A 27,878-nucleotide genomic window follows, 5' to 3' on the forward strand; every position below is an offset into this window, starting at 1 on the left:
TCTCTCATATATGAAGAATGGTGAAGGCGGGTGTTGGAGGTAATCCCACGTGAAAAATGTTAGAGGTAATCCCACATGAAAATGTTGAGAGGAAATCCATAAGTTTATAAGAGATAATGGTCTAGCAACATATTGGCTCAAGTTTTTGAGTTGCGGATAAACCCGAGTCCGAAGTAAGCTTGTGGATTTTTCCTCACAGTTGGGTGAGTAATAACTTGGTTATGTCGTTGTCGTGATCAACGATTAATCTATATAATATATAAACTTGACTAAACTCTAATAAATTGGGGTAGAATAGTAAATATATTTATAATTTAGTATGTTGTATCATAATAATAATAATAATAATAATGTATACATAATATAAAGTTGTATCCCAATAATAAATAAGAGTAGAAATGTAATTTTAAAATAGTGTAGGGTCATAAATGTAAATATCTAAATAATATTTAAGATTAAAAAATACTATTTTAAAGAAAATAAGTACTATCTTAATGATATATGTGCATGAATTAAATGCAAAAAAGCAACGCAATTATAAATATGTATTTTAATTCATTTTGATTAAATAATAATCAAAAAATAAATTATCGTCTATAGATCTACATATTTATAAATAACACATATGTATATATATACTTCACTCTCATTCCATTAAATATTTATTAAGAGTTTATTTCTCAAAATATTTAATAATTTTAATAGATATACATATATATATAGTACCAAAGAAAATAATATTTGATATTATAACTGTCACTTTCAATTATCTTTAATTTACTTTTACTAGCATTTGAACAATTTTACTTTAGAAAGATATCTCTTATTAAACATTTTAATCGGATTTCAAATTTTTTAAAATATCATTAAAAATAAATAGTTTAGCTAAAATCCGTGCATTGCACGGGCATAAAGCTACTACTATTAGTAGTAGTAGCAGTAGTAATGATCTATATATATATACTTCAATACAGTGTAATAAATAATGGCATAATTGTAAATACATATACAATTTGGATTAAATATGATTAAATTAGTAGATGCATATAAATTAAAAAATTATAAGTATTTTAATTTATATATATGCATAAACATCTTTTGACGTAAAATATTTTAGTTTTAATATAGGGAAAATTACAAAAAAAATCCAAATTTTGTAAAAAGTCTCATTTTTGTCATAAATTTTGTTTTGTAACAGAAAAAACCATAAGTTTTCTAAATTATATAAAAATGACATCCGTTATAAATTCCGTCAATTTTTGCCTAAACTTTGTGGGTCCCTTAACAGTTCATGTAGATCACACGTGGGCAAAAATTGACGGAATTTATAACGGAGGTCATTTTTTAGACATTTTAGAAAACTTATGGTTTTTTCTGTTACAAAACAAAATTTAGGACAAAACTGAGATATTTTACAAAACTTGGGTTTTTTTTTGTGATTTGCCCTTTAATATATTCTCAAAACTTCTACAATAATTTATATATATGCATAAATATATTTGGATGCGAGATATTTTAATTTTAATATATCCTCTAAACTTATACATAAATATTATAATTACAAAATTATCATCAAAATTTATGGTTACTAATTTTTGACCAAATTAGAAGAAAGATAAATTTGAAAAGTTACACTACGACCCACATTCTACATTATAGTAAAAATATATGAATTAATCATACTTCTTTATGTGTTTAGATATAATTATTAGATATTATATATTATCGGAAAGAATAAATATTTTTTATGAAAATTTTGAAATTTAACTAAAAATAGTTTATATTTGTGGTAAAAGTCCTGTGCGGTGCACGGGCAAAAAAACTAATTATATATGTTTAGTTAAACGCATATAACTCAACAAAGTTTAATTTCTAACATATATAATTTTTTCATCTATATCTATATATATAGTAAAATTGACTCGAGTAACATTGAATGTGCTTAAGTCAACTAGCTTGAAAAAGTAAAAAATATATATATAAATAATTTTTTAACAGAAAAATTACTTAAGAATCAATATTCCCTATTTATATATGTACATATATGAAAATTATGCAATTAAATGTAGCATCACAGTAATTAAATTATTCAATAAATGAAGAAAATTTAAAATTTAAAATTAAAAATGATGATAAAAGATATTTATCAAGAAAAAAACGAAAATCAATTCCTAAAATTAAAGAATGTTATAATTAATTTTTTAATAAATGCACTAAATTACAATTGAAATTAAAAACTTTAACGGCCTTTTTGTAAAAAATTATACTAAAAGTATTTCAAAAGAAAAGAAGAAATAAGAAATAATTTGTTCATAGAAATCGTGGCATTTGTTATGAAAATGTCAACAGATGACACTAAATTACAACTATAATTAAATGGACAAAATTAATCACAGAGAATGATCAAAACCGGGTTCATAGAATTATTTTCATAAATATTGAAAATGTTACGAAATTAGAATGGATTGCATTGGATTTGAAATTTTTAAGGTAAAATATCAAGCACGAAAATACGAAATAGAAGGTTTTTAATGACTGGAGTTTTAGAAAAGTTATTATATGTAGTTTTAATTTTTAAGAAAATGCTGCTATATATAAATATGCATGAAAATATAAATTTTAAAAATATGAGAATCTTAGAGCTATTGGTGAATGTCAATTTAATTTTATAAGTAAGAAAATAACTAAATAATATTTGAAACAATCCATGCAATAAACGGGGTAGAAATTTAATTATTTCTTGAAAAGACAAACAATGTATTGCGTGGATGTTAGTTATTAGGGTGTTTGATTCTTCCATTTTATATTATATTATATATATATATATATATATATTATATACCGTCAATATTTGCAATTGGCCCCTTATAATCTAATTAACACGTGCGTGTGTTTGTTTGTGTAATTAGGGATAACATTGAAAATCGATCTAGACATCCGCAATACGATAATGAAAGTAAAAGGGTCCAAGATCTCAAACCTGCGGTCAATTGAAGGCCGTACTTGTAGAAACTATGATTGTCACAATTAACTTGATTTTTTGTTAAAAGCAGGAAAAAAAGAATTTTCAATTTCTAATGTATTGGTTCATCAAAATTGATGATATCTTGATGCATTTTTATTGGCAGAGCAGCCAAGAGACTGTCCTGATCATCTTTCATCAAGATGACAATAAAGCCAACTTCAGCAGGCAAATGGTCATCGTTCAAAGCTTTTTTTTTTAATTATTAAAAAAGGAGCTTAAATTATGTAATTTGTTAATTTTTCGGATAATTATATCGCCTAAAGTTTATTGTACTGTATCTTATGTTGTCTTCTTCTTTTCTTCTGGAAATCTCAGCTGACCGGGGCTTTTCAGATTTACCGTCGTGTTCCTCTCTCTTTGTCTGTTCTGGATCAGAGCAGAACAGTACAGTCTTTGGTTCCTTTCTCGGATTTGTCCGATCTCATCTCTTGTCCTTTCCCCCAACCCCAAGCGGTTAATTCATCATTAGAATCTGAACACGCGTTCATTTAATTTGGACTGTGCATGCACTGCAACAGACACATACACGCATGTTAGCTTTTGGTTCTTTCTAAAATTATCAACTTGTTTTTCGAATTTCAGGTCAATTCATATCTTTTGATTTTTCACGTGTAATAATATTGTGCATTGGTACAATTGTATCCACCTTGACTTCTCGAGAATGAATCTAGTGAGTACTCGAGCTGAACTTGGCGATGCTTTTGTTGATGTAATATTAGCAGACTATACACGCACATCGCTCAGGTGCACCATAATCTGCCCATTTCCAATCACATATATCCCAAAATTAATTCTTCTCATAAAGCTTCTTGATGCTCAATTCAATCTCTTGAATCAATTATTCTCCGTTCTCTTCATTTCTCAAACGCATGTTAATTCATTTGACTCGATCTAAGGCGACTTGAGCTTCCATCATTAAGTATGCGTATACCTTGCTCTACTAGGTTAGACCTGCATTGTGACACAGGAGATAGAGTCGATTGCTCCACTTCGCATTTGAGAAACTCATTAATTATTTCAATGATTATTTAAGGGTTTTTTTTTTCATCACAATGTATGGTGAATGATCAGAGTCGGCTTTCTAAATTCTAATTTGATGCCTAGAATAGTAAAACGTCGAAAACATGTGACATTCCAAATTTAGAATGCTTTTACCTTTTGCATAGGTTTGATACCAAGACTTAAGGTTCACAACTATACCTCATCCCCGGGTAAAATTCCCAAAAATTAATATTTTATTTTATCAAGATAAGAAAATTCCTCCAGCACCAGTTGGAATATAAATGCATATCAACTTTTTTTTTTCTATGTGTATCTTAATATTCAAAACTAAATGGGTCTCAATAAATCCAGTTCGAGGAAAATCGGCTCATTAATGGGTAAAACTTTTTAAATTATGAATTTTCTCTATTTATAATACTTAAATCAAGAACTTATTAAAGAAGAATATGAGTCAGAACTATCGGAATAAATGCTTGTTTGTGAATGCATATGAACTTAATTAATCTATACATATATCATATAACTTGATGATTGATATATAATTCGAAGTCGAGAATCAACGACTTTCATTACTATTTGTTGAAATTGGTTTCCTTTGAAAGGTTCAATCGGGACTTCCCAAGAAAAAGGGAAAGGTTCGTATGGGTCCACAAAATATGATAATTAAAATATAATCTTGGGAAAGTTTGGAAGAGAAAATAACAAACCCTGTTTTAATTTTTACTAATGGAAGAATAATATAACTTTTTGTATGGGGCGGTGAGGTTCCATAAGTTTTTATATATCTTAATTAATGGAAGCTTCCGATTTTTTTGGATCTGTAGATACATATATATTATTTGTAATATAATACAAAGAAACAAAAAGTAGCACAAAAGGATTAAGTTCCCCTTATAAAGACCGTGGTAATTAAAGTGGGTTTAGGATAATGCAAATATTCCCAAAGTAAAGAGAAAACGTAAAACTATGAGTATTTCACATTAGAAAAATAAGTTGCAGAAACTACTAACCTGGATCAATTTAGGTTGTTCAACACCTCCTTTTTTTTTAACTAAAATTTTGGATTTAAATCGTATGAATGGTGAAAATCCATAATTGAGGAGTTTTAACTCTTAGAGGGCTGGCCAGACTTAAATATAAATTAGTGGGAACCCATTAAACTTTTATATACCATGTAAATGAAAATGGAGAAAAAGTTACAGGAGCTAGGTTGGCGAAAAATTTTAACGTTAGGAGTATTTGATTGACTGATTCACCAGTTAAAAGAAGCTCGAGGGTGCTAGTAGGGGAGATCTCGACCTAGAAATGGACTCACACTCGATCATTTCGTATAGAGATCAATCCTGGGTATAAGTATGAAAGTAAATCTTTTTACATTATAGCCCATAATAGTACACGGATTCATGATCGAATTGGTACATAAGGGATCTGATTTGGGACCATTTCTCGAAGCCGACTCTAGCGAGTTGATCGAGTAGTCGAGACTGGACCCAAGGTGCCGTAATGGATCCATCAACATTGCTTGATCCGGCCGGGGCTTTAGAACCCGGCGACTGGTGGTTAGTTGGAGGAGACAGGTGCTCCGTCAAGTCTCATAGCGAGCCCATTGAGCCCAACTTTGACATTCCGGTAGCCCAATAGATCAGTCCATTGGGCTCAGCATCTTTAACTTTCGGCCTAATGCTAACTCGGCCGTGTAGATGCAGCAATTCTATTGGGGCTAACAGAAAGGCCTTTTAAGGATTTGGCATTCTTCTCTCGTTTTCAATTAATTGATTTTTTTTTTGGGTTGAATATTTATCTACAAGAAACATGTGAACGGTGATAATGGCGACCTTACTATCCATTGGTACGTAATGTTTGGACTCTTGTGTTCAACCGTTAATATATCAGGTGAATCAAATAATCAGCGCGAGCACTGACCACATGATATTGATTATTCGGGTTCGTTTGGTTGTGTAATGGGAATTTACTTCATCCTACTTCACCCATATAAGACAAAATATGTAATAAGATATGAGGGTTTGTTATTAAAAAATTGATTATAATAATGGTTATGAAAAATATATATATGAGAATTTATTATAAATGGGAGAAAAAGACAAAAAAAAATCATAATTATGTTGTAGAATTGATGGAAAAACGAAGTGCTGTGAAGTAGAGTATAATATATATTTTGAAACCAAATGCCACTTAAAATTTTAACAGGCTGAGGATTTTGGTGAAAGGCATTCAACTTTCTTTTTTTTTTCTTTTTATAATAAGAGAGACACATAAGTTTAGCTAAATGAAAGGACACGTAAGTTTCACTAGCGATGATCGAACTCAAAACTTTTTGGCTCCAGGCGGTGCCTTGTGCCATTGCACCGAGATTCCAAGTTCAATAACCGGTCTTCGTTGTACGCAACAAGACTTTCGATCTAGTTATGATTGGATGGACCCCGTAATGGCCCTGAAAATTGCAAGCGAAATTCTTTTTTCCTCCAAGAGTCTTTGTGCTTCGTTATTACGGTTTTCCCCCTCTTATATGACCATCATATCATTCATCCACTAATTGATCGCCGGTAGTCACAGGTCATGATATGAGCTAAAAAATGGTGGTCGAGATTGACCACGAATGTTAAAACATATGCTGCATATCTCTTGGCATTTTTATTGAGCCGTTACTCGACACATAAGTGAGTCATCTAGCTTCAAAAGACATCAAGGTTTGTTGCGGTTAGAAGCGTTAGAAATGAACGAAGTTAAAAGATTAATTGGATAATTCTTAATGTAGAGAGAAGCCATAAGTTGAAGATAGAGATAAATTGATCATATTTTCAAGATATTATCCAATTGTAAGATCAGGCAAATAATCTGAGTAATTGCAGTATAATTGCTACATGGATGTCGTGGTTCTAGAGATGCACCCCGGTAGTGAAACCGGATGTCCACATGATTAACTTAATCGAATAGTTGGAGGGACATGTTCCACTTAATGCAGGTCAATTGAATTGATGGAGGACGAAATTCTGAATCTTTGCATATTTGGAGGACCAAATTAGATCCTTTTCCAAAGTTTGAGGACTAACTGGGACCTACCATTTTGGCCCCTTAATTATTATTAAATTCTATATTAAGGAAGGATGTCTGCTGCCACGTGGACAACGCCCGCCATTTCTTTCTTCCAGAGCTTCACCCCAACTGTACACCTCATCGTACGGTTCAGTTTCGAAGCTGTGAACAGGAAGAGTCCTCGGTCGAAGACATAGTCAGTAATGGGCTCCCCCGAGATCCGACACCGTTAAAGCCCCCACGTCCCAGCTCCGATCCTCTGCTCAGACGAAGTTCACCGGTTAATCGATCGGTTCCTCTTCCCCGGATTCCCATGAACCCGGTCAACGCGCTCGCAGTCGTCCGGATGCTGACCCAGAACCTCGGTGGGCCGCTGCCGGCGCCCCAACAGCAGCCTTACTACTACACCGCGGGCCCCTTGCAGGGCGACGACATATCCTTCGGGTCGGTGTGGTGGTTCGTGTACGCGGGCGTGTCCTGCTTGCTGGTGCTCTTCGCCGGCATAATGTCGGGCCTCACTCTCGGCCTTATGTCCCTCGGCCTCGTCGACCTCGAGATCCTCCAGCGCAGCGGCACCCCCGACGAGAAGAAACAGGCCGGTGAGCTCGCCGGAATCCCCCCTGATATTGCATGGAAGTTCATTTAGGAATTCGGGTTGTGGGCAACTTGTTTGACTTGGGATCTTACTTAGTTTGCTGATGCTGCATACTTGGGGATGCATCTCAATTTCGCCGTGCCAGTGACTGAGCATTCTTTCCACAAGCGTTGACTTTCCCCTCCTTTGGAATTGATTCATCTTGATGAGATAATTAGAAAGATTGTTCCCCCCCCACCCCCCCTGTTTGGGGCGAAAGGAAGAGATTGGATTTTTGGGTTGCATTCTCCATGGAATTGAAATTCTTGGCAAATTGCGTTGGTTTTGGCTCGATTTCACTTGCAGTGCATATACTTGCTTTCTAAAAAAGCCATTTATTATGTTCGGTGAAAGAGTTCGGTTGGGCCGAATGCAGTTCTGATTCTAGTAGAAGATATGAGTTTATTTGAGATAAATGTGGCCCGACTTAAAATTGAATTCGAGCGAGCTTCTTGTGAGATTGAGCTCTCTTGAGATTTTGTTTTGTCACTCTGATAGTTATTCTTGATTCCATTTGAATATCAGCTACCATTCTTCCAGTAGTCAAAAAGCAGCATCAGCTTCTTGTGACATTGCTTCTGTGTAATGCTGCTTCTATGGAGGTACTTTATCTTTGAAAACACTCTCTTCTGCAAGATCCCGACTGGTTTTGTTGACAATATCGACTTAATATTAGAAAAGGATGTGGCTCAAGAATTTTGCCCTGTTGCCATATACTAAGGCAAAAACAGACTGAATCCTGTCGTAAACAGAATCTTTGAACGCTAATCTTGACTTGCTGATATATGTTTCGTATAGATCTACACGACGCAAACTTCTTGCTCTTCAGAATTCCCGTAGATAGTATTTCTCTCAATTTTGTATCAATATCCTCTGAGATTTGACATTTACCTGCAGGCCCTTCCCATATACTTGGACAAGCTTTTTAATCAGTATGTTGCTATTGTGCTCTCTGTTACGTTTGTTTTGGCATTTGGAGAGGTATACCATTCTTTTCTCGTGTCGTCTTGTTATTATATTCAACCTCATCTGCCATTCATTAGAGAGATTAATTCCCTTTTTATCTGCAGGTGATTCCACAAGCAATATGCTCTCGATATGGACTTGCTGTGGGCGCCAATTTTGTGTGGCTAGTGAAGATATTGATGGTTATTTGCTATCCAATCGCATATCCTATTGGTAAGGTAAGAATAAAGTTGGACTTGACAAAGTTAGACGGGGAACATTCCTGCTGTTAACTGTTAAGCAAATTATTGTAATTCACCTATCAAGTTGTTTGTGAATAACTTCACTTCAGGTTCTAGACTGGGTACTTGGTCATAACGAGGCACTGTTTCGACGAGCTCAGATAAAAGCTCTTGTCTCCATTCACAGTCAGGAGGTAACGGAAGCCAGCAACTCTAATTAACAGAAGTAAATACTTGTAATTGCCTAATTATCAGAACTTCTGTTCCCATTTCTTTGTGATTTATTCTGCTTCAATGTCTTCCTGAAGGCTGGTAAGGGAGGTGAACTTACACACGACGAGACCACGATTATCAGTGGAGCACTAGATTTAACTGAGAAGGTAATAAAAACTGCAGAAACAAAATCATGTTTTGCTGTGAGCTCGTTTTATGTACTATCTTGTATTGAAATTTGTTTTGGATTTTACAGACTGCTGAGGAGGCTATGACGCCCATCGAATCTACTTTCTCTTTAGATGTCAACTCAAAGTTGGACTGGTATGTTAGGCTCGTATTGATTTATGGGATGTTGAACTTAAAATATGTTTATTTCATGGGCAACTTGTTGGTGCTTATAATGTTATTATTACCAGAAGTCAGTCCATGGTAATAACAAAAAGCCCCTATTCTAAGGTCAAATGAGTGATATAGACGGCTGCTTTGCATCTTTAGGGAAGCAATGGGGAAGATTCTTGCTCGTGGTCACAGTCGAGTTCCTGTCTATTCTGGGAACCCGAAAAATATTATTGGGCTTCTATTGGTATGTCTCTCATCTTATGTTAAGCTAAAAACTAACAGCTACCGTTCCATTTTGACATTCTGGTTCTTGGAAATGGATCAATACGAGCGATGCCACTGTGAACTGCAAGGTTCTGGTGGATGGTCTTAAGCCGATAACCTAACAATAGTGTCTGTACATATGTACCTATACATAAATACAAACATATGTTGCGTTTACAGTTTGCAATTTATCTATATAATTAACCTCTTTTTTGGAATAGGTCAAAAGTCTTCTCACTGTACGACCTGAAACAGAGACCCCTGTCAGTGCTGTTTCCATCAGGAGAATTCCACGGTGCCCTTATTTGTTATTTATTCATAATATTATAATTCAATATCTTTATCTCCAAAAGAAGCATCAAATAAGAGATTGATATCTCATATTTTTCATGCAGGGTTCCTTCAGATATGCCCCTGTACGATATCTTGAATGAGTTTCAGAAAGGCAGCAGTCACATGGCTGCGGTGGTTAAATCCAAGGGCAATAAAGCAAAGAATCTTCCACCAACTGCTGAAGCAGACAATGTGGAGGAAAATAGAGCTGCTTCAGGAGATTCTCAGCTGACAACTCCTTTGCTTCCGAAACAAGATGAGAAATTCGATAGTGTTATCCTCGACATTGAGAAGGCTCCAAGGGCTCTGAAAGTGAACGATGCAGCTATTAATGGAATTCCTCAGGCTCACTCTTCAGAGGATATTGAAGATGGTGAGGTTATTGGGATCATTACCCTCGAAGACGTGTTTGAAGAACTTCTCCAGGTATGAGGTCTCGCTTGCTTAATAGTGCTATTAACAAGAAAGGCAATTATTGGTTTTTGTACCCTGAAAGTTTTGCAAGTGAGCCACTTTGGACCTTGTGCCAATGCAAACCCTCCTCCCAAAAAAAAAAAAGAAAAAGAAAAAGAAAAAAAGAAGGGTTGATTTTGGGTGTGCCAGAGGATATAATTTTAGCGGCTTCTAAAGGCGAAAGAGATTGACTGGGTGCTGATTGCTGGTCTTTAGGTGATGACGAGATTTTGTTTCTTGACTGTGCAGGAAGAGATTGTCGATGAAACAGATGAATATGTTGATGTACATAAGAGGTACTAGAACTGAATTTTTTTACAGTTTGAGTTGAAGTACTTTTGCTTTTTTTAATTTTCTTCATATAAAAAGTTGCATCTTACTCTTTTTTGGCAGAATCCGAGTAGCTGCAGCTGCAGCAGCATCTTCTGTTGCGCGAGCCCCATCTCTTCGGAGGTTAAACGCCCATAAAGGAGCAGTAAGTAGGCAGTGGTGATTGTTCAACTTCATGCAGTCTTGGCGTTTCTAAGAGTTTTGGTTTCAGCTTTTCTGTCTCTGAACGTACCCCAGAGAAATTAGCCTCGTCTGTTTTGTTTAGAGTGTTTTTTTTTTTTTTTAAATAAATAGGGAGCGCAAGGCAAGCACGGGCAAATCTTGAGAAAACCTGCAGAGGACGACTCAAGTTCTGTGAGGACACAAGGAATCCAGGTGGGGTTCTCACAGCAGTAATGGGAACAAGAAATAACATGCTTTTACTCGTCATAATACAATCAGAATTCGGGGAAGATTTTGATTCCACCGCGAGTGCTGAGGAGATGCTTCTGCTTCTGCATGCATTTATGTGACTTTACAGATGGAGTCTGCTATGTCCGTTGAGCAAAAGCAGAAGCATCCTGTATTTTTTGAATTAAGTCCGTAGTTACAGTTCTGTAAGGAGTCTCGTCATCTGATAGTCGATTCTGATATTGAGAGAGTTCTTTTGAGGTATCTGTTCTTTCGCTGTTATATACCAAAGAGAAGCTTGTCGATCCTACTTGATTCATTTAACCTTTCACGACACCTTCTATTCGAGAAATCAATTTCATTAACTTTCCCGGGAAAGATGGAACATCGCAGAAATTTCCGTAACTCCTTTTCTAGGGGGACACGGGACCCCTGACGGTTGAGACTCTTTGCTGCTGCTGTCTGTGCCAAAAATGTTTACGGGGCATGGCAGCAGCCGTCGGTTGAATTGCGACTAATAAATACAAGAAAATAAAGGATCGAATGCTTTGAATCGATGATATGGAAACAAACCTAAACGAAACTCCTCTGGCGTCGGATTAAACCTGCTCATAAACATACAGTCAAGACGGAGCCAGTCCCCCGAGCTTTCAGGTAATATGTTAGTAGATACCTTACAGAGCCTTGTTATAAACTTCCTAATGAGCTGTTCAGATCAAAGGAAGAAGAGGAGGAGAAGAGGGAAAAGAAGTAGTATTATATAACTTCCATGATGTCCTACATTAACAATGTATCCATTGGTCGGGGGGAGATGGTTGATCCTGATTCTCCGAGTCGATAGATTCCTGTCTAGACCGGGCTAGTCGTTGCTGCGCAGTAGAATCACGGTGCATCTCCAAATGATGTACAGTCGGGTCCACTGCTCCCGAGCTAGCCTCGAGCACCTCTGCCACGAGAAGAGCTTGAGACTTCGACTCGATGCCATGGCCATTGCTTTCAACCTTCCACTCACGAAAGAAACTTTGATCATTGTCTGAGAGGTTTTGGTCTCTCCAGTCTAATAAGGAGATGGGGTTTATATAGAGACCATCACCACACCGAGCGACTATCAGGAGAAAATATGGGACGACAGCCTGGGAGTTGACACGTGTATGAACCTAAATGGCTGACAGCACCGGTCCCATGGTTCTTGGAAGGTGACAAGGCAAGACACATCAGCTCTGATTTCCTGCCAAATGAGCCCGAAACTGACAATTCTTTTAACATAATAATATAATTCGTCATGAAATTGTTGCATCTTTAAGAGCAAAAAGTTGATAGTCTATACAATCTATGGCAGATTAATACGGGAAATCGACACTGACTGATTAATTAAGTAGTTCTTAACCGTGTTAGGACTCGGGATTCCCCATCTCTGGGTGCTCTTCCATGTCGATATTGAGCTATCTTTCATCAACCTACGGTTTCAGAAGTTTTGCTGTTACCATAAATATAATCAGCACCAACCAATCGGGTTGGCAGAGGACTGTAGAATATGTGGTTCTGCGCTAAGAGCATACGATAATATATATATATTGGCCTTATCTGACTACCTTGGAGGCTGTCTGCGTCCTGTTTTTCTTCCAGATTTGTTACTGAAACTTGTCTCACTGTGTGTGACCAGAAAGATGGGATGAATACTATAAAATATCCAGAGATGTTCCAGAAATTGAGGAATTTCTTGGATTGGTCTGCTGAGCTGTTTATGCATTTTGTCAAATCATCCGACTCATTAGTCATTAGGAATATAAATAACATAATGATTTTTTTTTTTTGCCGGCTGGAGTACTCAAAACCTCATTAAAAAGTTATATATACAAACTGATGAGTCGAAATTCGGGTGGTTCAAGATCCCGATTGCGCGTTTACCATGCACCTTATAGCTTCTCATCAGCCTTTGGATGAGGTCAGTTGATAGAAACTTAACAGTAGTTAGTAGTTGGTCATAAGTGGATTTAAATGATCGAGATTACGAAGAATAAGAGGATCACTTTTTCGCTTAGGTTGTAATTCTTATGTAGCGGTTTGATGATTGATATTATCGACTGGTGCACTTATCGAGTCATCAATGGCTGAATAAATAAAAGCTTCTGTTGCCAATCGCATCCCTTGGCATGAAGACGTGTACGTAATTAGTTACCATACCACGAACTCTACATATGCTTCAACCAAAGTAAAAGCTAGCTTGTTTCCAACTGGATATCTAGTTTTTTACATCGATAACTACGATTACAACCAAGCACGAAAATTTCCGGAGGGCATATCCAGCATTACGGAGATCTTCTAAGCAGGAGAGAGAGAGAGAGAGAGAGAGAGAGAGGGGTGAAAGAAGAGGATATAAGAGCAGATTACGTATGTATATTAAGCGTCAATCATGCTATTACTAAATCCTAAATTTCTTCTCGATTCATTTTTGCCGATGAGTCTCGGCCTTCTAACTGCTCACACTCTAGCTCCTGCAAATCACCGAAAATTAATGGCGGGAACCCGGGCCTGCTTAGCGCCATACTACAAGCTCGAGACATGTCAGGAGTACTTATGCCAACAAAGAAGCATAGAAATGCAGGTTCTTATTATGTAAAGCTTCCCCTTCTGCTGCCTCACCATTCTCTTCCACTTCATGCATCTCTTCCCCATGACAACAAGTAACAACAAATTCCTCAAACAGAAGGCAGGAAATGAGGGCCAAACAGAACACGTATGATATGATTTGATCAATGGAATTTAATAATGCATGGGGATGGGGAGTTCCCTATTTAAAGCAAAGCCAAGAAACATAATTCCCTTATCTTCAATAGTCCATAAGCCCCACATACTTCCTTTTACCTGAAAACGACCATCTCATCTTGTACTCTTTCTTCAGACATTGACTTTGTATACATCGTCCTCCGACCCCATTGTCCCGAGACAGACTAACGTGTATATACTACAATATGTCTATTTGCAAGAGCATAATATCGAGAATCTCACAAGATCACTGAGTGAGTTCGGGCTGTTAGGTTTTTAATTGTCGAAGTTGTTCTTGTATAACAGGAATAGTTTTGGGTATCTATGCCATCAGGAGGCCATCGATATCATTTTTCTAGTCGATGTCTAATCGAGTTTACTAACCACGTCCCAGTTTGCCGCTGGAAAGAGGGAAAAAAGGGTCAAAAGGGCCATGTGTCCTAACACCTTATCTTAACTAATCTAGCTTGAAGAAGAAATCAAAAGATAAGATCTCAAAAGGGGCAAACTAAATCCTCCCCACGTGGGCCTGAAGACAATTTTTGTGTCCTATGCTAATCAATCGTATCCATCAATAGTCCCCCGAAGATTAAGGCTTAATCCACCTATCAACTAAAAGATTAAGGCTAAATCCATCCTAAATCGACAAACAATGTTCGATCCGATGTATGGGCCCATCGAGATTAAGCAATGAACACATCTCTTATCTGTCTATATAATAGCTGAAAAGAGTGGTGCCAACTCGATCGATGTACATGCTCAACAGCATGACTCAGGCTAGCCAGCTAGTTTCGGCAATTACGGTAAGTTTGGACCCCACGAATCATAGACATGGTCCCAGGCTAATTTGAATGCTCGGTAGGCCGAGTTCGCAGCAATACCAGGCTTGAGTTTCTTGATCTTGTTGAAGCATTTTCCAAGATTCTCATGCTCGTCGATCCATCCCACGACAACATGAACCTATATATGCAATGGATCAACATTGTCTGCGGTGCTAGAACCTTATTCGGAGATGTATACTGTTGTACAAACGAGATTTGAGAGTGCGAGAAGATCCACGATGGGGAGACATGTTATATCAAACCAAACATTGGAGTTTTGTGCTTTATATATACAATGTAAACCCTAAATAGTTCATCAATTGGCAAAGATCCAACATATATGGTGAGAAGGGCCTTTCTATCTGTAATCTATCTATCTCCACTTTTGCACCTATCCTGTTGATTTGATTGTGACCAACTAATCAAGCACAATCACAAACTTTTTCCCGACTGGAAATATCGATGAAGCTGTTCCTCCCTATCTTCTAGGGACAAGCTGCCAATGGAGCTCGTAGCTCGGAAACAGGGGAGGGTGTCCCATCACAAATCAGTCCAGCGCATTTTGCATACTAATCTCTCATATTTCTTGTTGTTTTCAAGAGATAAAACTGTGCTCTGAATGGATATCATACATATTTTTAATTGAAATTAATTAGGTGTACAAAAATATATGTGTGCGAATCCCGCTGAGTTAGTCACATCTTAGGAAACTTAACATACACTACTACTTTGAGGAATTATTGCACTTGGAAAAGCTGCAACAAGAACTAAGACTTCCTACCAACTTTAATGAGGTTGCCATATACATTTGTCTTTGTCCCTTATTCCTTAATGTCCAATTATTCAAACTGTATGCCACTTGAAAGTGCAAATCTTATCCTTGATTCTTTTCATTTTTTAAGATAAGATTTATGGGGACACCTACCCTTGTCATTCTTTAGCTTGACATACATGGGACATGACAAAAACCTTGAAGAGACATTGTTTGCATTGTGATAACAGAAGTCCATAGAGAGAGGGGGGGAAGAGATAGAGAGAGAGGAGCCTTTTTAAATAATTTGAATTATTGTCGACATGCAAGAGCCAATAAGCAAATCTCAATGCAGATTCTACATGTATAGTTGGTTGTTATATCCTTCAAAGGCTACCGATGTTTATAACCGAAGCATCCATCGACAAAAAAAGGATGTTCACTAGACAATTGATTTTTTCGCGGATATCGAGAAAGAAGCGATCGAGTAATGAGCATGCATATACCATATCTTATTACTCCAAAAGAATCAAGGCCGAAAAGATTGCGAAACAGAAACTTGAAGTTCATCTGCAGAAGAAAGCACTTTGGTTCATATGCAGGTCATTTACCTCACAACTCAGCTCATCAGTTCGGTCCATGTTTTCGAATCAAATTAATCCGATCAGTTTCTTGCTTTTGCCAACTCGAGAAATCGGCATTCTTCCTTCACATTAGTCCAGAAGTTACTTTTAAGATAAATATCTGATTTTCTAGGTGTATATTATGTGGTTCAATTCAATTCAGATCGTCGATTTACTTCATTATTGTCCATGTGATATTGTGATTATTACCCATCAACGACTAGATGAAAAAACGGCATGTCGTTTGAGCCTCTCCTTCATATATGGGCCTTTCGAGTTCTACAATGGGCCGAACAAAGGCCTCGCCATATTATTCCACACATATTCGGACTTGATCTATTTTTTCCCTTTTCATTATTAGGTAAAATCAGAATTAATCTCTCCAAATATAATTAATATATATCAATCAATCCTTTTCATCTTCTTTATTAATTTGGTACAACGCGTTGATTAGTAAACCTTATAAATTTATATATTTAGCCATTATCCTATTTGCATCTGAAATTAAAAAAAAATCATATAATATGGAATTTAACTTCATAATATTCGTCTAATGACCTATTTCAGTTTAATGTCTTTCCCAATTATTTTCTCAAATTCTAAATTTTTATAATTGGATAAATCAATTTCAACCTAATTAATATATACCTTCTCAACCCCTTCATCTTTTTCACTGAACTTATAACTTATTTAAACCCTCCTTAATTATCTTTTTAATAGCTCTATCTCGAATTAAACTTATTGAGTTAGACAAATTTAACGCTCAGTCGAGTCATTTTCCGATTTTAAAATTGTACAAAAAATTTCAGCGTCAATCGACTTCACTGAAGCGTAACATCAATATGGTTGGCTTCTACAATTTTATATTAGATTTGAATTTTACCGCCCCAAAATAGATTAATGACAACGATCTACGAACACATCTGATCATTTTTTTTTACCCTTCTTAAGCAAAGAGGAAATAAAGTAATCAAAATTGTCATAGTTAAATGTTAATAATTTATTGCAGTCTAATCCACATGTGTAACGGAAATTCAAATAAATAACCCTAGAAAAACTTTTCAACCACCATTTACCGTATTGTTGAAATAAATACACACTTTTATTATTATATATTGTTTTTCTAAAAAAAATTATGCGCTTGTTAGTGAATGAAATGCGCTTTTAGACAATGTAAAAGAAAATATTTAAGACAGCAAAAATAAAATATTTTATTGAATTTTGACAAGTTCCTTGCTAATTATTTGGTGGATATTGTCAAATCCTAGTCTTAATAATCCATAAAAAGAAATCCTTATCTTAATAACAAAGAAAAGAAAAACATATATATGTATATATGTATGTATATATATATATATATTATTCTCTGAATCTTTTCTATGACATATACACGCAATCCATCGATTCACCCACCGGACCAAAACATTAAAATGCATATACTTTTTTTAATAATATAAAGTATTTATATTATAGAAAATTATAATAATGTAATTGAACTTTTTCATTTTGGATACCTAAGCCCCAAAGCCAAAGCTTATTCATGGCCAAGTAAACTACACTGTCCTCTTTATTTTTATTTTTTAAACAGCTACACCGTCCTCCAAGAAAAGAAAAGAATATTTTCCCACAACAAATAAATAAAATAAAGGAAAAAAGAAAAAGTGCAAAATAAGTTAAATTCCTTGATACTCTATGTCAATTTGCCCCCTGAGTTTTAGGTTTCTTGATTTACTCCTAGTACTTTGTGAATATATATGTCAAGGCCCACTACCCCAGAGTTCCGAAGCTAATCATGACAAAATGTTCAAAGAATCATCGAACATCAAAGAGTGATTTTGTGTTCGCGCAAACATTTTATTTACAAAATATATATTTTCGGACGGTTGATGTGATGATTCTTGATTTATTAACATTCCTTTTCTTTCAAAAAAAGCAAATAAATAAAAGATATTTTTCTTAATCCTCTGTAATGAAGGTTACGACACTAGCAATAAAGGCAGTAACTTAATACGGAGCTTATCTAGTCAGTTCAGCGGCAGACTATTTCAATAATAAATACTACCAATGCAACTTTTATTTCGAAAATGAAAACTAAATTGAAGAGGAGAACCACTGAAATGTCATATACAAAATTTGCAAGTTTGAGCCACACTTCTTTTGCAGCATAGAGCAAACATCTCTCAAGAGAGTATTGGACTCTTTTTTTTTTGGCTTGGAAGAGTATTGGACTTGAAAACTCTCTCTCTTTTAAACCATATTAATAATGTTGAATTGATTCAAAATTTCATATTATATCATATATTTTGTGTGAAATTTTTTCAGTCAAGTCACGGACTCTTCATCATTATTTTGTCTTTTTTGGACATGTCGTACTCCAATTTACAAATTTTTCAAACAGTCAACTGTATGTGTGTAGTACTGGTTGCTTTGCATATTAAGCTACATGATGCAGTCGATAGTATGCACAGACTGTGTAAAAAGTTTATTTTTTGAAGTACGATACAAGTGAACTAGAATACGGCACGCTTAAAAATAATAAAATAGCGTTGAAGGATTCGTAATTCGACTGAAATTTTTTTCATATTTTGTGATAGTAACATTGTAATTTATCTTCCATAACTAAATCTATTATTCTCAGTTTTCATTTGACTAGAATTTTCTCACTTGAGAACATTAAAAAAAAAGAAAGAAAATTCTTTGTAGGACCGCAATATGGCTCAGACGACTGCCCGCAGCTCCTTGCCCCACACTCCCTGGTGGCGCGTGGCTCCCCCGCGCCTCCCTTCCTCATCATCTCCCCGTCTTCATCACCAACTTATACGTACGCACATTCACATACAGGAAATTTTTTTTACTTTTTCTTCGTTTCATTTTCATTTCTAACAGAAAACAACGAAGAACCTTTTTTTTTTTTGGTCGTTCCTTCTTCTTCCGCCATTGATGATCTGCTCAGCTTAACATGCACCATCTCTTCCTCCTCACCATGCCCGCACTCAGCTCATCCAAGCCCCTCTCCTCTTCCTCCTCCACCACCAATTCCCCCAAATCCCCAAACCCTAATAACCCGTCCTCCTCCTCCTCCTCTTCCCTCTGCAAGAACTCCCGGTCGGCAACCCTAGACGTGCTGATCCTCATCCTCGTCGTCTTCTCCGGCACCTTCCTCGTCTCCTCCTACTTCTCCTACATCTTCAACTCCCTCTCCCTCCTCCTCTCCCACCCCACCATCCACCTCCACGTCGATCTCCCCATCATACCCTACGCCATCGGCTTTCCCGCCTTCTTTGCCGCAGCCGTCCTCTCCTTCGAGTGCCTCTGCGGCGCCCGCTCCCGAAGATGCCACCGCGCCGGCTGCAAGGGCCTCAAGAAGGCCATGGAGTTCGATCTCCAGCTCCAGACCGAGGACTGCGTCAAATCTGGCTCCAAGGATATTGACAGACTCCCCTGGAAAGGCGGCACTGAGACCAATCCCGACTACGAGTGTCTCCGAGCTGAGCTGAGGAAGATGGCCCCTCCAAACGGCCGCGCCGTCCTGCTGTTCCGGGCGAGGTGTGGCTGCCCCATCGCGAAACTTGAGGGCTGGGGCCCCAAGAAGGGCCGGCGGCATAAGAAGTGAGTCAGAATCTCTCTTCTTTTTGGGCCTCAATTTCCTGATTTATCTGTTTTGTTTTTGATTGGATTGATGCAATCCAATTGGAAAGTGATTGGCTTGCTTGATCTGCTCAGTCAGCGTAGTGTTCGGTTGCCCTTTTTGCGGGGGTTAGATTCGTGCAGTTGGGTATCTCCAATCAAGAAGTGCTTTCACTAGCTCGGTCATGAGATTCAGGTGTTTGTTTACAGCTGCTTAGATATGTAGGCTCTGTCTGTGGTGAAAGGGGGAAAAAAAAAAACCTTTTTTTTTTTTATCAGTCTGGTAGAGCTTGTCCCAGTCTGGGTAGCATTTGGTGCTCTTTCTTCGGAACGTGAGCAACCACGGAGGGCGATTTATGATGGATTATCAATCGTTCTCACCTTTGTTCATTCGCTCATTGGTTTTAAGCACTTCCCTCTGAATGTTCCTCCAGTTTAAAGTAAGGTGCTATGAACATAAGGATAGTTCGGCAGTTTTGATAATCAGATAATGTTTTGATACAGTAAGGGTAGTAACAACCTGCTTTGCTTATCTCCAAGCAAACCATTAAAGAGCAAACTGATTAAGCTGAGGATGACTGGGTGGTTGTTCCAGAAGTAACAATGAGGAGGTTTGCTCGTAGGGAGATGCCTCCACAATGCTTTAGTAGGAATTCGTGATTTATCACTTATGTTTGTGTCGAGAGGTAGATGATATGTGAGACGAGAAGGATTCATCAAAGAAAGAAGAGAGGTTGCTTATGTGGTTCTTATGGAGGATCTGATCCCGTAGTAACTTGTAGCGTTGGATGAGGTTTTTATATATTTTAGGAATGGCTCAGATGCTGCTATTACATAATTTCTAGTCACTGCTATTTCTTGTCCTTTCTATTCTTTAGTTGAATTGCTCTGCTGCTTGTTTTCCTTCCATCCTGATGTCAAATTTTGGTGCCTCATCTTTGATACGAATAATGTAGGACTCAGCTATTAAAGTCATTAGTTGGATGTAGTGTTGGATCTAGCTGGTGATACTTTTATGATCCTGTGGTCTTGATAACATTTTGGCTTTGTTTCATTGTTCAACTGAACCTTTTTTTTTTTTCTTTTTTTTCTAGTATTGTTAGTTGATCTTTTTTATCTTATGTTGTCATGCGCTCTGAACCACCTGACAGTTTTCAGTTGTGCTTTAATCCTTGTTTTCTTGTTTGTTTTTCTGCAGGGCTCTTGCCAATGCCAGTCCCCATCGGAAAGGAGATCACCGCTGATCGAGAGAGCTGCTTCGCCTCGGAGGGGTCCCCCATCATTGTAATGAGAGGAAGCACTCTTCCATTATTGTGTCTGTTAGCTAAAGCTTCCGATAGTTCTTGATCCTCTTCCTTCTCCTTCTTGGTAGAAGGATGTGGTGCTCGCCTTGCTCATTATGGAACTTGCTTTTACAGTCCCCGGGAGCGAATGATATCTCCTTCAGTATATTTCCGAGAAAAACAACCTTCCTCCATACTTCTCACGATTGCCACTGTACTCTCGTGGAAGGACACAGCATATATACTTAAATTAATAAATCTCATGAATGTAGCAATTGAAGTATGATTTCCCTCCATTTCCGTTTCTGTTTCTTTCGTTCTCTGCTTAATATGTCGGGATGGAATTTCAAGCTGTCGTCAGATTCTTCAACTCATGAAAGTTGGGAAGTTCCCACCAGTTTCAAATCTTGATTGGCAGCAGGTACAGTGTGGCTGCTCGATAGTTGGGTTGATTTCCCATCATTGGTGTTTCTAGAATCTGTCTTTGCAGTTTCCGGCGATTGATTCGCCTAAACCCGTCATATAGCATAAAAGCTTCATTGGTCGACTGAGGGAGTCGTTCTTAATTTTCGAAATGATTGAATTTTATGTTGAATAATTGAAGTAAGTGGCCTGCACGAAGCGATGCCACCGTCGCTACGGCCGATCAGAAAATCAGTTACTGGATTACGGGGATGACACAATCACTGCCTTATTTACAGATTATGCATTTGAAAGTTTCCCTCCGAAAAGCAATTTCCTTCGAAGACATGAGCTGAACCGTCCCCAATGCTGTCCGCTCCCTCTCATGTCCGCTTCTCTCGTCAAACGAAAACCCGTCCGCCGCCGTCTGATATCTCCCCTCCGCCCCCTCTCCCCGCCGAACCCGAGATGGGTGTCCTCTTCAACCCGCCAACGGACCAAATCTCCCCTGCTGCAGCTACTGACCCGCCATCTTCCCACACTCTTCAGTTCCCGAACCAGCTTCAGAGAAGAAGGCGGCAATGATTATGACCTGGAGCTCACTCTCGTTTCCATCCTCAAAGCCTGCGCTTCCGATAAAGCCCTTTCCCCGGGTCAGCAGGTCCACGCCCTTATCCTGAAATCGGGCCTCGACTCCAACTCTTACGTAAATAACAGCTTAATTAATGTGTACGCCAAGTGTGGGTCTATGGTCGCAGCTAAGTCGCTGTTCGATGCCTCTCAGACCATCCCTGACCCGATTTCTTGCAACATAATGATCGGTGGTTATGTAAAACTGGGCCGCTTGATGGACGCCCACAAGTTGTTTGAGAGAATGCCGGGCAGAGGATGCGTATCCTACACGACCATGATAATGGGCTTCGCGCAGAATAATTATGGGACGGAGGCAGTTCGCATTTTTAAAGATATGCTGGCCGCAGGTCTCATCCCCAATGAGGTTACTGTGGCGAGTTTAATCTCCGCTTGCACTCAGTTGGGCGGTGGAATTTGGGCCTGTAGGATGATTCACGCACTTTCGTTTAAGCTTCTACTTGATACTTTTGTCATCGTCTCGACAAATTTGCTGAACATGTACTGTGTCTATTCAAGTCTAGTCAGTGCAAGAAAGTTGTTCGAGGAAATGCCAGAGAGGAACTTAGTTTCATGGAATGTGATGCTGAATGGGTACGCGAAGGGGGGGCTTGTCTCTTCGGCCAAGGAGTTGTTCGACGAGATGCCTTCCAAGGATGTGATCTCTTGGGGCACGATGGTGAATGGCTATGTTCAAGCAGGGATGATAAGGGAAGGATTAATGATGTGTCGTGAAATGTTACGGTCCGAACTTAGACCGAACGATGTAATGCTAGTTGATCTGATCTCAGCTTGTGTAAGATCAACTGCAGTTGTCGAGGGCCAGCAACTTCATGGTGCGATAATAAGGCGCGGTTTTGACTGTTATAATTTCATGCAGGCCACAATCATCCATTTCTACGGAGCCTGTGGCTTGATTGACCTTGCCTGCCTGCAACTCAACATTGGTTTCAAGGACCATCTAGCATCGATAAACGCCTTGATAGCAGGTTTTGCAAGAAATGGGATGATCAACCGAGCTAGGGAGATGTTTGATGACATGTCCGAGAGGGATGTCTTTTCGTGGACTGCAATGATTTCTGGCTATGTGCAGCATGAGCAACCTGCTACAGCCTTAGAGCTCTTCCATAGAATGATTGCAAGCGGTTCTCACCCGAATGAGGTAACCATGACAAGCGTGTTCTCTGCCATCGCCACTCTGGGATCACTGAGTGAAGGGCAGTGGGCTCACAAGTATGTCGTGAAGAATGCTATCCCAATCAGCAGCAACTTGAGCGCGTCGATTATAGACATGTATGCAAAATGTGGGAGCATTGACTCTGCTTTGGAAGTCTTCGATCGAGTTCGAGACGTGGCCTCTGATGTCTCCCCGTGGAATGCTATTATATGTGGGCTAGCCATGCACGGGCATGCAGATCTCTCCCTTGACCTGTTCTCTGACCTGCAGAGACGTCAAATCAAGCTCAATTCGGTCACTTTCATTGGAGTCCTGACTGCGTGTTGCCACTCTGGGCTTGTGGAGGAAGGGAAGAGATACTTCAGAAGCATGAAGAGCATCTACAATGTGGAGCCCGATGTAAAGCATTATGGGTGCATGGTGGATATGTTAGGAAGGGCCGGGAGGGTGAAAGAAGCGGAAGAATTGATTCAGGGCATGCCCATGAAGGCAGATGTTGCAGTGTGGGGGTCATTGTTAGCGGCATGTAGAATTCATGGGCATGTGGAAATCGGGGAGAGGGCTGCGAAGAATATGGCAGAACTGGAACCGTCTCATGGGCCATGCAGGGTTATGTTGTCCAATATATATGCTGATGCAGGGAGGTGGAACGACGCCTTTCTTGCAAGGAGAGCATTGGTGAGGCATGGACTGGAGAGATCACCCGGGTTCAGTGGTGTCCTGTGACAGTTATTTGGTTAGCAGTAACTTGAAGCCGGGCTTGAATTGGGATGATTATGAGTTTTGTCACGAAATTAGCTGCTGGTGAAGTTCAGTTTCTGATCAAATGCTTTCAGTGCAGGGCGCCACTGTCACCGAAAGAATTTGCCATGGAAATTCTGATTCTGATCGAATATTGTGCAGAAAGAGTGTGCTGATGTTTCTCGACATCAATGTCTGTTGCTTTAAGAAGTCATAGGGGAACGACAGGAAGGTGCAAGCGAGTTCCATGGATTCAGTGATACAAGCCAATATGCTCCTCGATTACCATATGTGTCGTGCCACTAGATTGAGATCCTCTGCACACCCGTGCAGGTTCTTCAGTCGGGGCGATTTTGGATTGGTTATTATCTACTCCTTGTCGGTCTTATTTCTTGGTTCCAAAAAGCTCAGTTGACTAACCATTGGCCATGTATCGTTCGGGTCATTCAATGCTGTAAAGAATATTTAACCCAATAGTATGTCTGGACTGGGTGAGCAGACACTATAGAAGGCTTGATCGAGCTTTGAGTCTGTACCGTTAAGTTCTTAACTCAAACTTCGTTTTCTTTCTTACTTCTTTTTTTTTTGGGGGTACAAACTGAAGAGGTTGAAGAAAATAAACCAAGCGAAAAGGAAAGGGTGAGTGAAAGCTAAGCCCTGACACAGACCTTTCACTATAAAATTTGCAATTGAAATTCACAAACGTTTCCTAGACAGGGACAACCATTGCAAGTTGTTCATAATCTGAAAGCAACTCCTCGGCAAAGTGTTTTAACATATGAGAAAATCCATCAGCCATTCTACTGTCATGTTTTGTACGAAGAAGCAGGAACAAAGTGGAATGAAATTACCATCTGGAACAAGATATTCGATTTGCTTCTACATATATTGCGTTGTTCCATGCATGGCTCGAGTACTTTAGTCACTGTATGAATACCCGTGCTGCAGGAACAAATCGACCATAGAGATGGTAACAAAAAAGAATGGTGAGTGTCCAATGATTATCATCTTCTAGCTACAGAGGCAGTAGCAACGGTTTTTTGCCATGGCTTAGAAGTCTTCGTCGATCTTGAAGACAAAGTTCTTGCCACCATCTTGCAGAGATGACATTACAGAAGCCTTCTGGTAATCACCAACCCTCCTCTCAAAGAAGTTCGCTTTCCCTCTGCATAAAATCAAAGAAACACGAACATGCATAAATAAGCAAGCTTGAGCGGAGTTTGATGCTCAATCAAACAGCAAATGTGAAAAGCCGGAAAAAAAAAAAAAGAATCAATTTTTTGAGAGTTAAATGAAGAGATGGAAAAACGTTTCCCAAGTTTCCAGGACCAAACTTGAGTACTCACTGTAATGATATGAATTCCATCCAGTCGAAAGGATTCTCGACGTTGTATTTGCGCTCGTAGCCTAAGGCCACCTGGAAAATTTTCAGAAAATAATGGGAATCAAATTCATCTGATACATAATTCCCTACACTACGCATTTTTACTGCATGATAAAGAACAAGATTTGTTCATTTTTTTTCCGAACTTTTGTTTACCAAGAGGCGGTCGGCAACGAACTGTATGTACTGGCTCATGAGAGTTGAGTTCATGCCAATCAATGCACAGGGGAGCGCCTTGCAGACGAACTGGATCTCGATTTCGACTGCTTCATGAATAATCTGATGAACCCTTTGCCAGTCTAGTTGCTTCCGCAGCAAACTGCAAAGCAGAGAACAATCAAATGGATCTTATTATGCAAAAAGAAGGAAAAACACATACTCACTAGAATTCCTTGAAAGAAAAAAAGGAAAAAGACCTGTAGAGAAGGCAAGCAAAGTCGCAGTGGAGGCCCTCATCCCGAGAAATAAGCTCATTTGAGAATGTTAGGCCCGGCATCAGTCCCCTCTTTTTGAGCCAGAAAATGGCACAGAAGCTGAAAGTAACAAATGAGGGATAAATAGATATTCCGCTACTGTGATAAAAATATTTTGCAACTTTATCAGTTATCTTGACTGCAGAAAAAGGTTGTAATTCAAAAGTAAGTTGGGAATGATCTTGAAGACTTATACCTTCCTGAGAAAAAGATTCCTTCAACACATGCGAAAGCAATCAGTCTCTCTGCGAAAGAAGTTGCACTGCATAGCAGAAAGTAAAATCAAAGGCATAAGTTCAAATCCTCAAAGCAGAGAAATCTACTCAATTGTATAGTAATGTAAACATATTAATACCTCTGAATCCAATTAAATGCCCATTTAGCCTTCCTACCAACGCATTCGATATTTTCGATTGCATTAAACAACCGATCCTTCTCCCTCGAATCTTTGATATATGTCTCAAGAAGTAGACTGTACATCTCTGGGGATAGAATGAACAGAGTCCCCCTATCAGACAGATTTTGGTACAAGATCAGAAACAAAAAGGAAGAAACTGATATTAAGCTGTACCCGAATGTACATTCTCCATAGCAATTTGAAAGCCATAGAATGCTCGAGCCTCGGGGATTTGGACATCATTTAGAAATCTCGCTGCCAAATTCTCGAGGACAATACCATCGGATGCGGCAAAGAAGGCGAGCACATGGCTTATAAAGTGCTTCTCTGAGTCCGTCAAATTCTGCCAATGCTGGACATCCTGGGATAGATCAACTTCCTCGGCTGCAATGAATTCTCATCAGCATTAACAAGTGATCAACATTAGTGCTCTCCTCAATATGTTCCCCATACATATAATCTGAAAAATGTTACGCGAGCCCAAGCACTTCTTTTTCCACGATGGCTCTCTTAAGGATCTGAAATCAATATCCAAATATAATTTATCGGCTAAGCCTATGCACCACGGAAGATATCTTTGGTGCGACGCGTTTCGAAAATCCTCTTATCCCAATTCGTTTTTAACTGTTCTTTCAATCCAACAGTATACCAAAACCAAAAAATAGGACGTGCAGGGAGAACCCAGAAGTTGAAAGCATCATCAAGAAATTTCGAATCGGAAAGAATTCTTAAGACCCTAAGACGGACTAACATGAGCAGAGTGACACCATAACTCTGAAATTTCCCTTGTGTGGCAGAAAAATGCAACGTCCTGAAACAGGGGAGCAAGCAACCAAAAGAACAGAAAGGTGGCAAATTTGAGACGGTAACTGCACAGAGGACATAAGTTCGATACTTGCAAGGCATCTTCCGTACTATGTACAAAAGCAAACACAAATGACCTGTTCTAAAAACATCAGACAGAGTAACCAAAACAGAAAATGCCCATCGAAAAATTCTTGCTTTCCGACAACTTCTTCTGCTAAATACATAATCCACAATAATTTCCCGGAAAAAATGGAACTGATGAACTGTAAAAAGACAATTACGGAGGATCGAGATTCAGAGAGAGTAAAAATGAGTAAGTACCAGTCCAAAAACTGGCTTCCGCCTTCTTGTACATCTCCCACAGTTGCTTATACCGAATTGGGAACATACAGAACCTCTGGTTCTGCTCTCTCAGTATGGGCTCTTCGTCTTCGTCATCTCCTTCTTCCTTGGCCTCTCCTCTCCCTGCTCCATTTCTAGGAGACCCCATTTTCACCCTGCCCTTCTTCTTCTTCTTCTTCTTCTTCTTCTTCCTCTCTGCCACCCAACACTGGGTTGTGTGGGGATAAAGAGAAACCCTGCAAAAACCCTACAAGATTAAATTTTGACAGCGGATTCTTGACCTCCGTAGGCAGCCCCGTAAGACCCGAAAGAGAGCCAATCCCTGACGGTGATGGAGATTGATTTTGGTCGCTTGTTTAGTGGTGCATGGGAGACTAGCGTAGCGGTTGTGGGTAGCCTTTGAGACTTGAGAGAGAAGCAGATCGGT

General features: G+C 38.6%; 4 protein-coding genes across 4 annotated transcripts; 3 read left to right on the top strand and 1 right to left on the bottom strand.

Moving 5' to 3' along the window:
* Positions 1-7,188: 7,188 nt before the first annotated feature.
* Positions 7,189-11,537, top strand: LOC116202048 (DUF21 domain-containing protein At4g14240-like). The gene is made up of 13 exons (XM_031533564.1): positions 7,189-7,680; positions 8,241-8,317; positions 8,613-8,696; positions 8,786-8,899; positions 9,013-9,096; positions 9,211-9,282; positions 9,372-9,439; positions 9,614-9,701; positions 9,943-10,016; positions 10,117-10,480; positions 10,757-10,803; positions 10,901-10,982; positions 11,132-11,537. Exons 1-13 carry the CDS (start codon positions 7,395-7,397, stop codon positions 11,231-11,233), a joined length of 1,542 nt encoding a protein of 513 aa, XP_031389424.1. The 5' UTR covers positions 7,189-7,394; the 3' UTR covers positions 11,234-11,537.
* Positions 11,538-18,982: 7,445 nt separating this feature from the next.
* Positions 18,983-21,381, top strand: LOC116202095 (uncharacterized protein At5g19025-like). The gene is made up of 2 exons (XM_031533621.1): positions 18,983-19,797; positions 21,014-21,381. The coding sequence occupies exons 1-2, from the start codon at positions 19,148-19,150 to the stop codon at positions 21,057-21,059; spliced, it is 696 nt and encodes a 231-aa protein (XP_031389481.1). The 5' UTR covers positions 18,983-19,147; the 3' UTR covers positions 21,060-21,381.
* Positions 21,382-21,585: 204 nt separating this feature from the next.
* Positions 21,586-24,621, top strand: LOC116202041 (pentatricopeptide repeat-containing protein At5g19020, mitochondrial). Its single transcript, XM_031533552.1, has one exon. The coding sequence runs from the start codon at positions 21,886-21,888 to the stop codon at positions 24,031-24,033; it is 2,148 nt and encodes a 715-aa protein (XP_031389412.1). The 5' UTR covers positions 21,586-21,885; the 3' UTR covers positions 24,034-24,621.
* A 101-nt stretch (positions 24,622-24,722) lies between these two features.
* LOC116202059 (ribonucleoside-diphosphate reductase small chain A) lies at positions 24,723-27,856 on the bottom strand. Its single transcript, XM_031533574.1, has 8 exons — positions 27,431-27,856; positions 26,477-26,686; positions 26,261-26,387; positions 26,102-26,167; positions 25,849-25,965; positions 25,589-25,751; positions 25,395-25,465; positions 24,723-25,213 (listed from the first exon to the last, which is right to left on the bottom strand). Exons 1-8 carry the CDS (start codon positions 27,597-27,599, stop codon positions 25,099-25,101), a joined length of 1,038 nt encoding a protein of 345 aa, XP_031389434.1. The 5' UTR covers positions 27,600-27,856; the 3' UTR covers positions 24,723-25,098.
* Positions 27,857-27,878: the final 22 nt, after the last annotated feature.

The sequence above is a fragment of the Punica granatum genome, chromosome 1, assembly GCF_007655135.1.
Source record: "Punica granatum isolate Tunisia-2019 chromosome 1, ASM765513v2, whole genome shotgun sequence".
NCBI lineage: Eukaryota > Viridiplantae > Streptophyta > Magnoliopsida > Myrtales > Lythraceae > Punica > Punica granatum.

Coding starts and splice junctions, on each gene's coding strand:
- LOC116202048 (XM_031533564.1), top strand. CDS start 7,395: ATGAACCCGGTCAACGCGCTCGCAGTCGTCCGGATGCTGACCCAGAAC. Junction 9,283..9,371: donor CACTAGATTTAACTGAGAAG/GTAATAAAAACT, acceptor TGGATTTTACAG/ACTGCTGAGGAGGCTATGAC. Junction 9,702..9,942: donor ATATTATTGGGCTTCTATTG/GTATGTCTCTCA, acceptor TTTTTGGAATAG/GTCAAAAGTCTTCTCACTGT.
- LOC116202095 (XM_031533621.1), top strand. CDS start 19,148: ATGCACCATCTCTTCCTCCTCACCATGCCCGCACTCAGCTCATCCAAG. Junction 19,798..21,013: donor AAGGGCCGGCGGCATAAGAA/GTGAGTCAGAAT, acceptor GTTTTTCTGCAG/GGCTCTTGCCAATGCCAGTC.
- LOC116202041 (XM_031533552.1), top strand. CDS start 21,886: ATGTCCGCTTCTCTCGTCAAACGAAAACCCGTCCGCCGCCGTCTGATA.
- LOC116202059 (XM_031533574.1), bottom strand. CDS start 27,599: ATGGGGTCTCCTAGAAATGGAGCAGGGAGAGGAGAGGCCAAGGAAGAA. Junction 26,388..26,476: donor TATGGAGAATGTACATTCGG/GTACAGCTTAAT, acceptor TTCTATCCCCAG/AGATGTACAGTCTACTTCTT. Junction 25,466..25,588: donor TCGTTGCCGACCGCCTCTTG/GTAAACAAAAGT, acceptor AAAATTTTCCAG/GTGGCCTTAGGCTACGAGCG.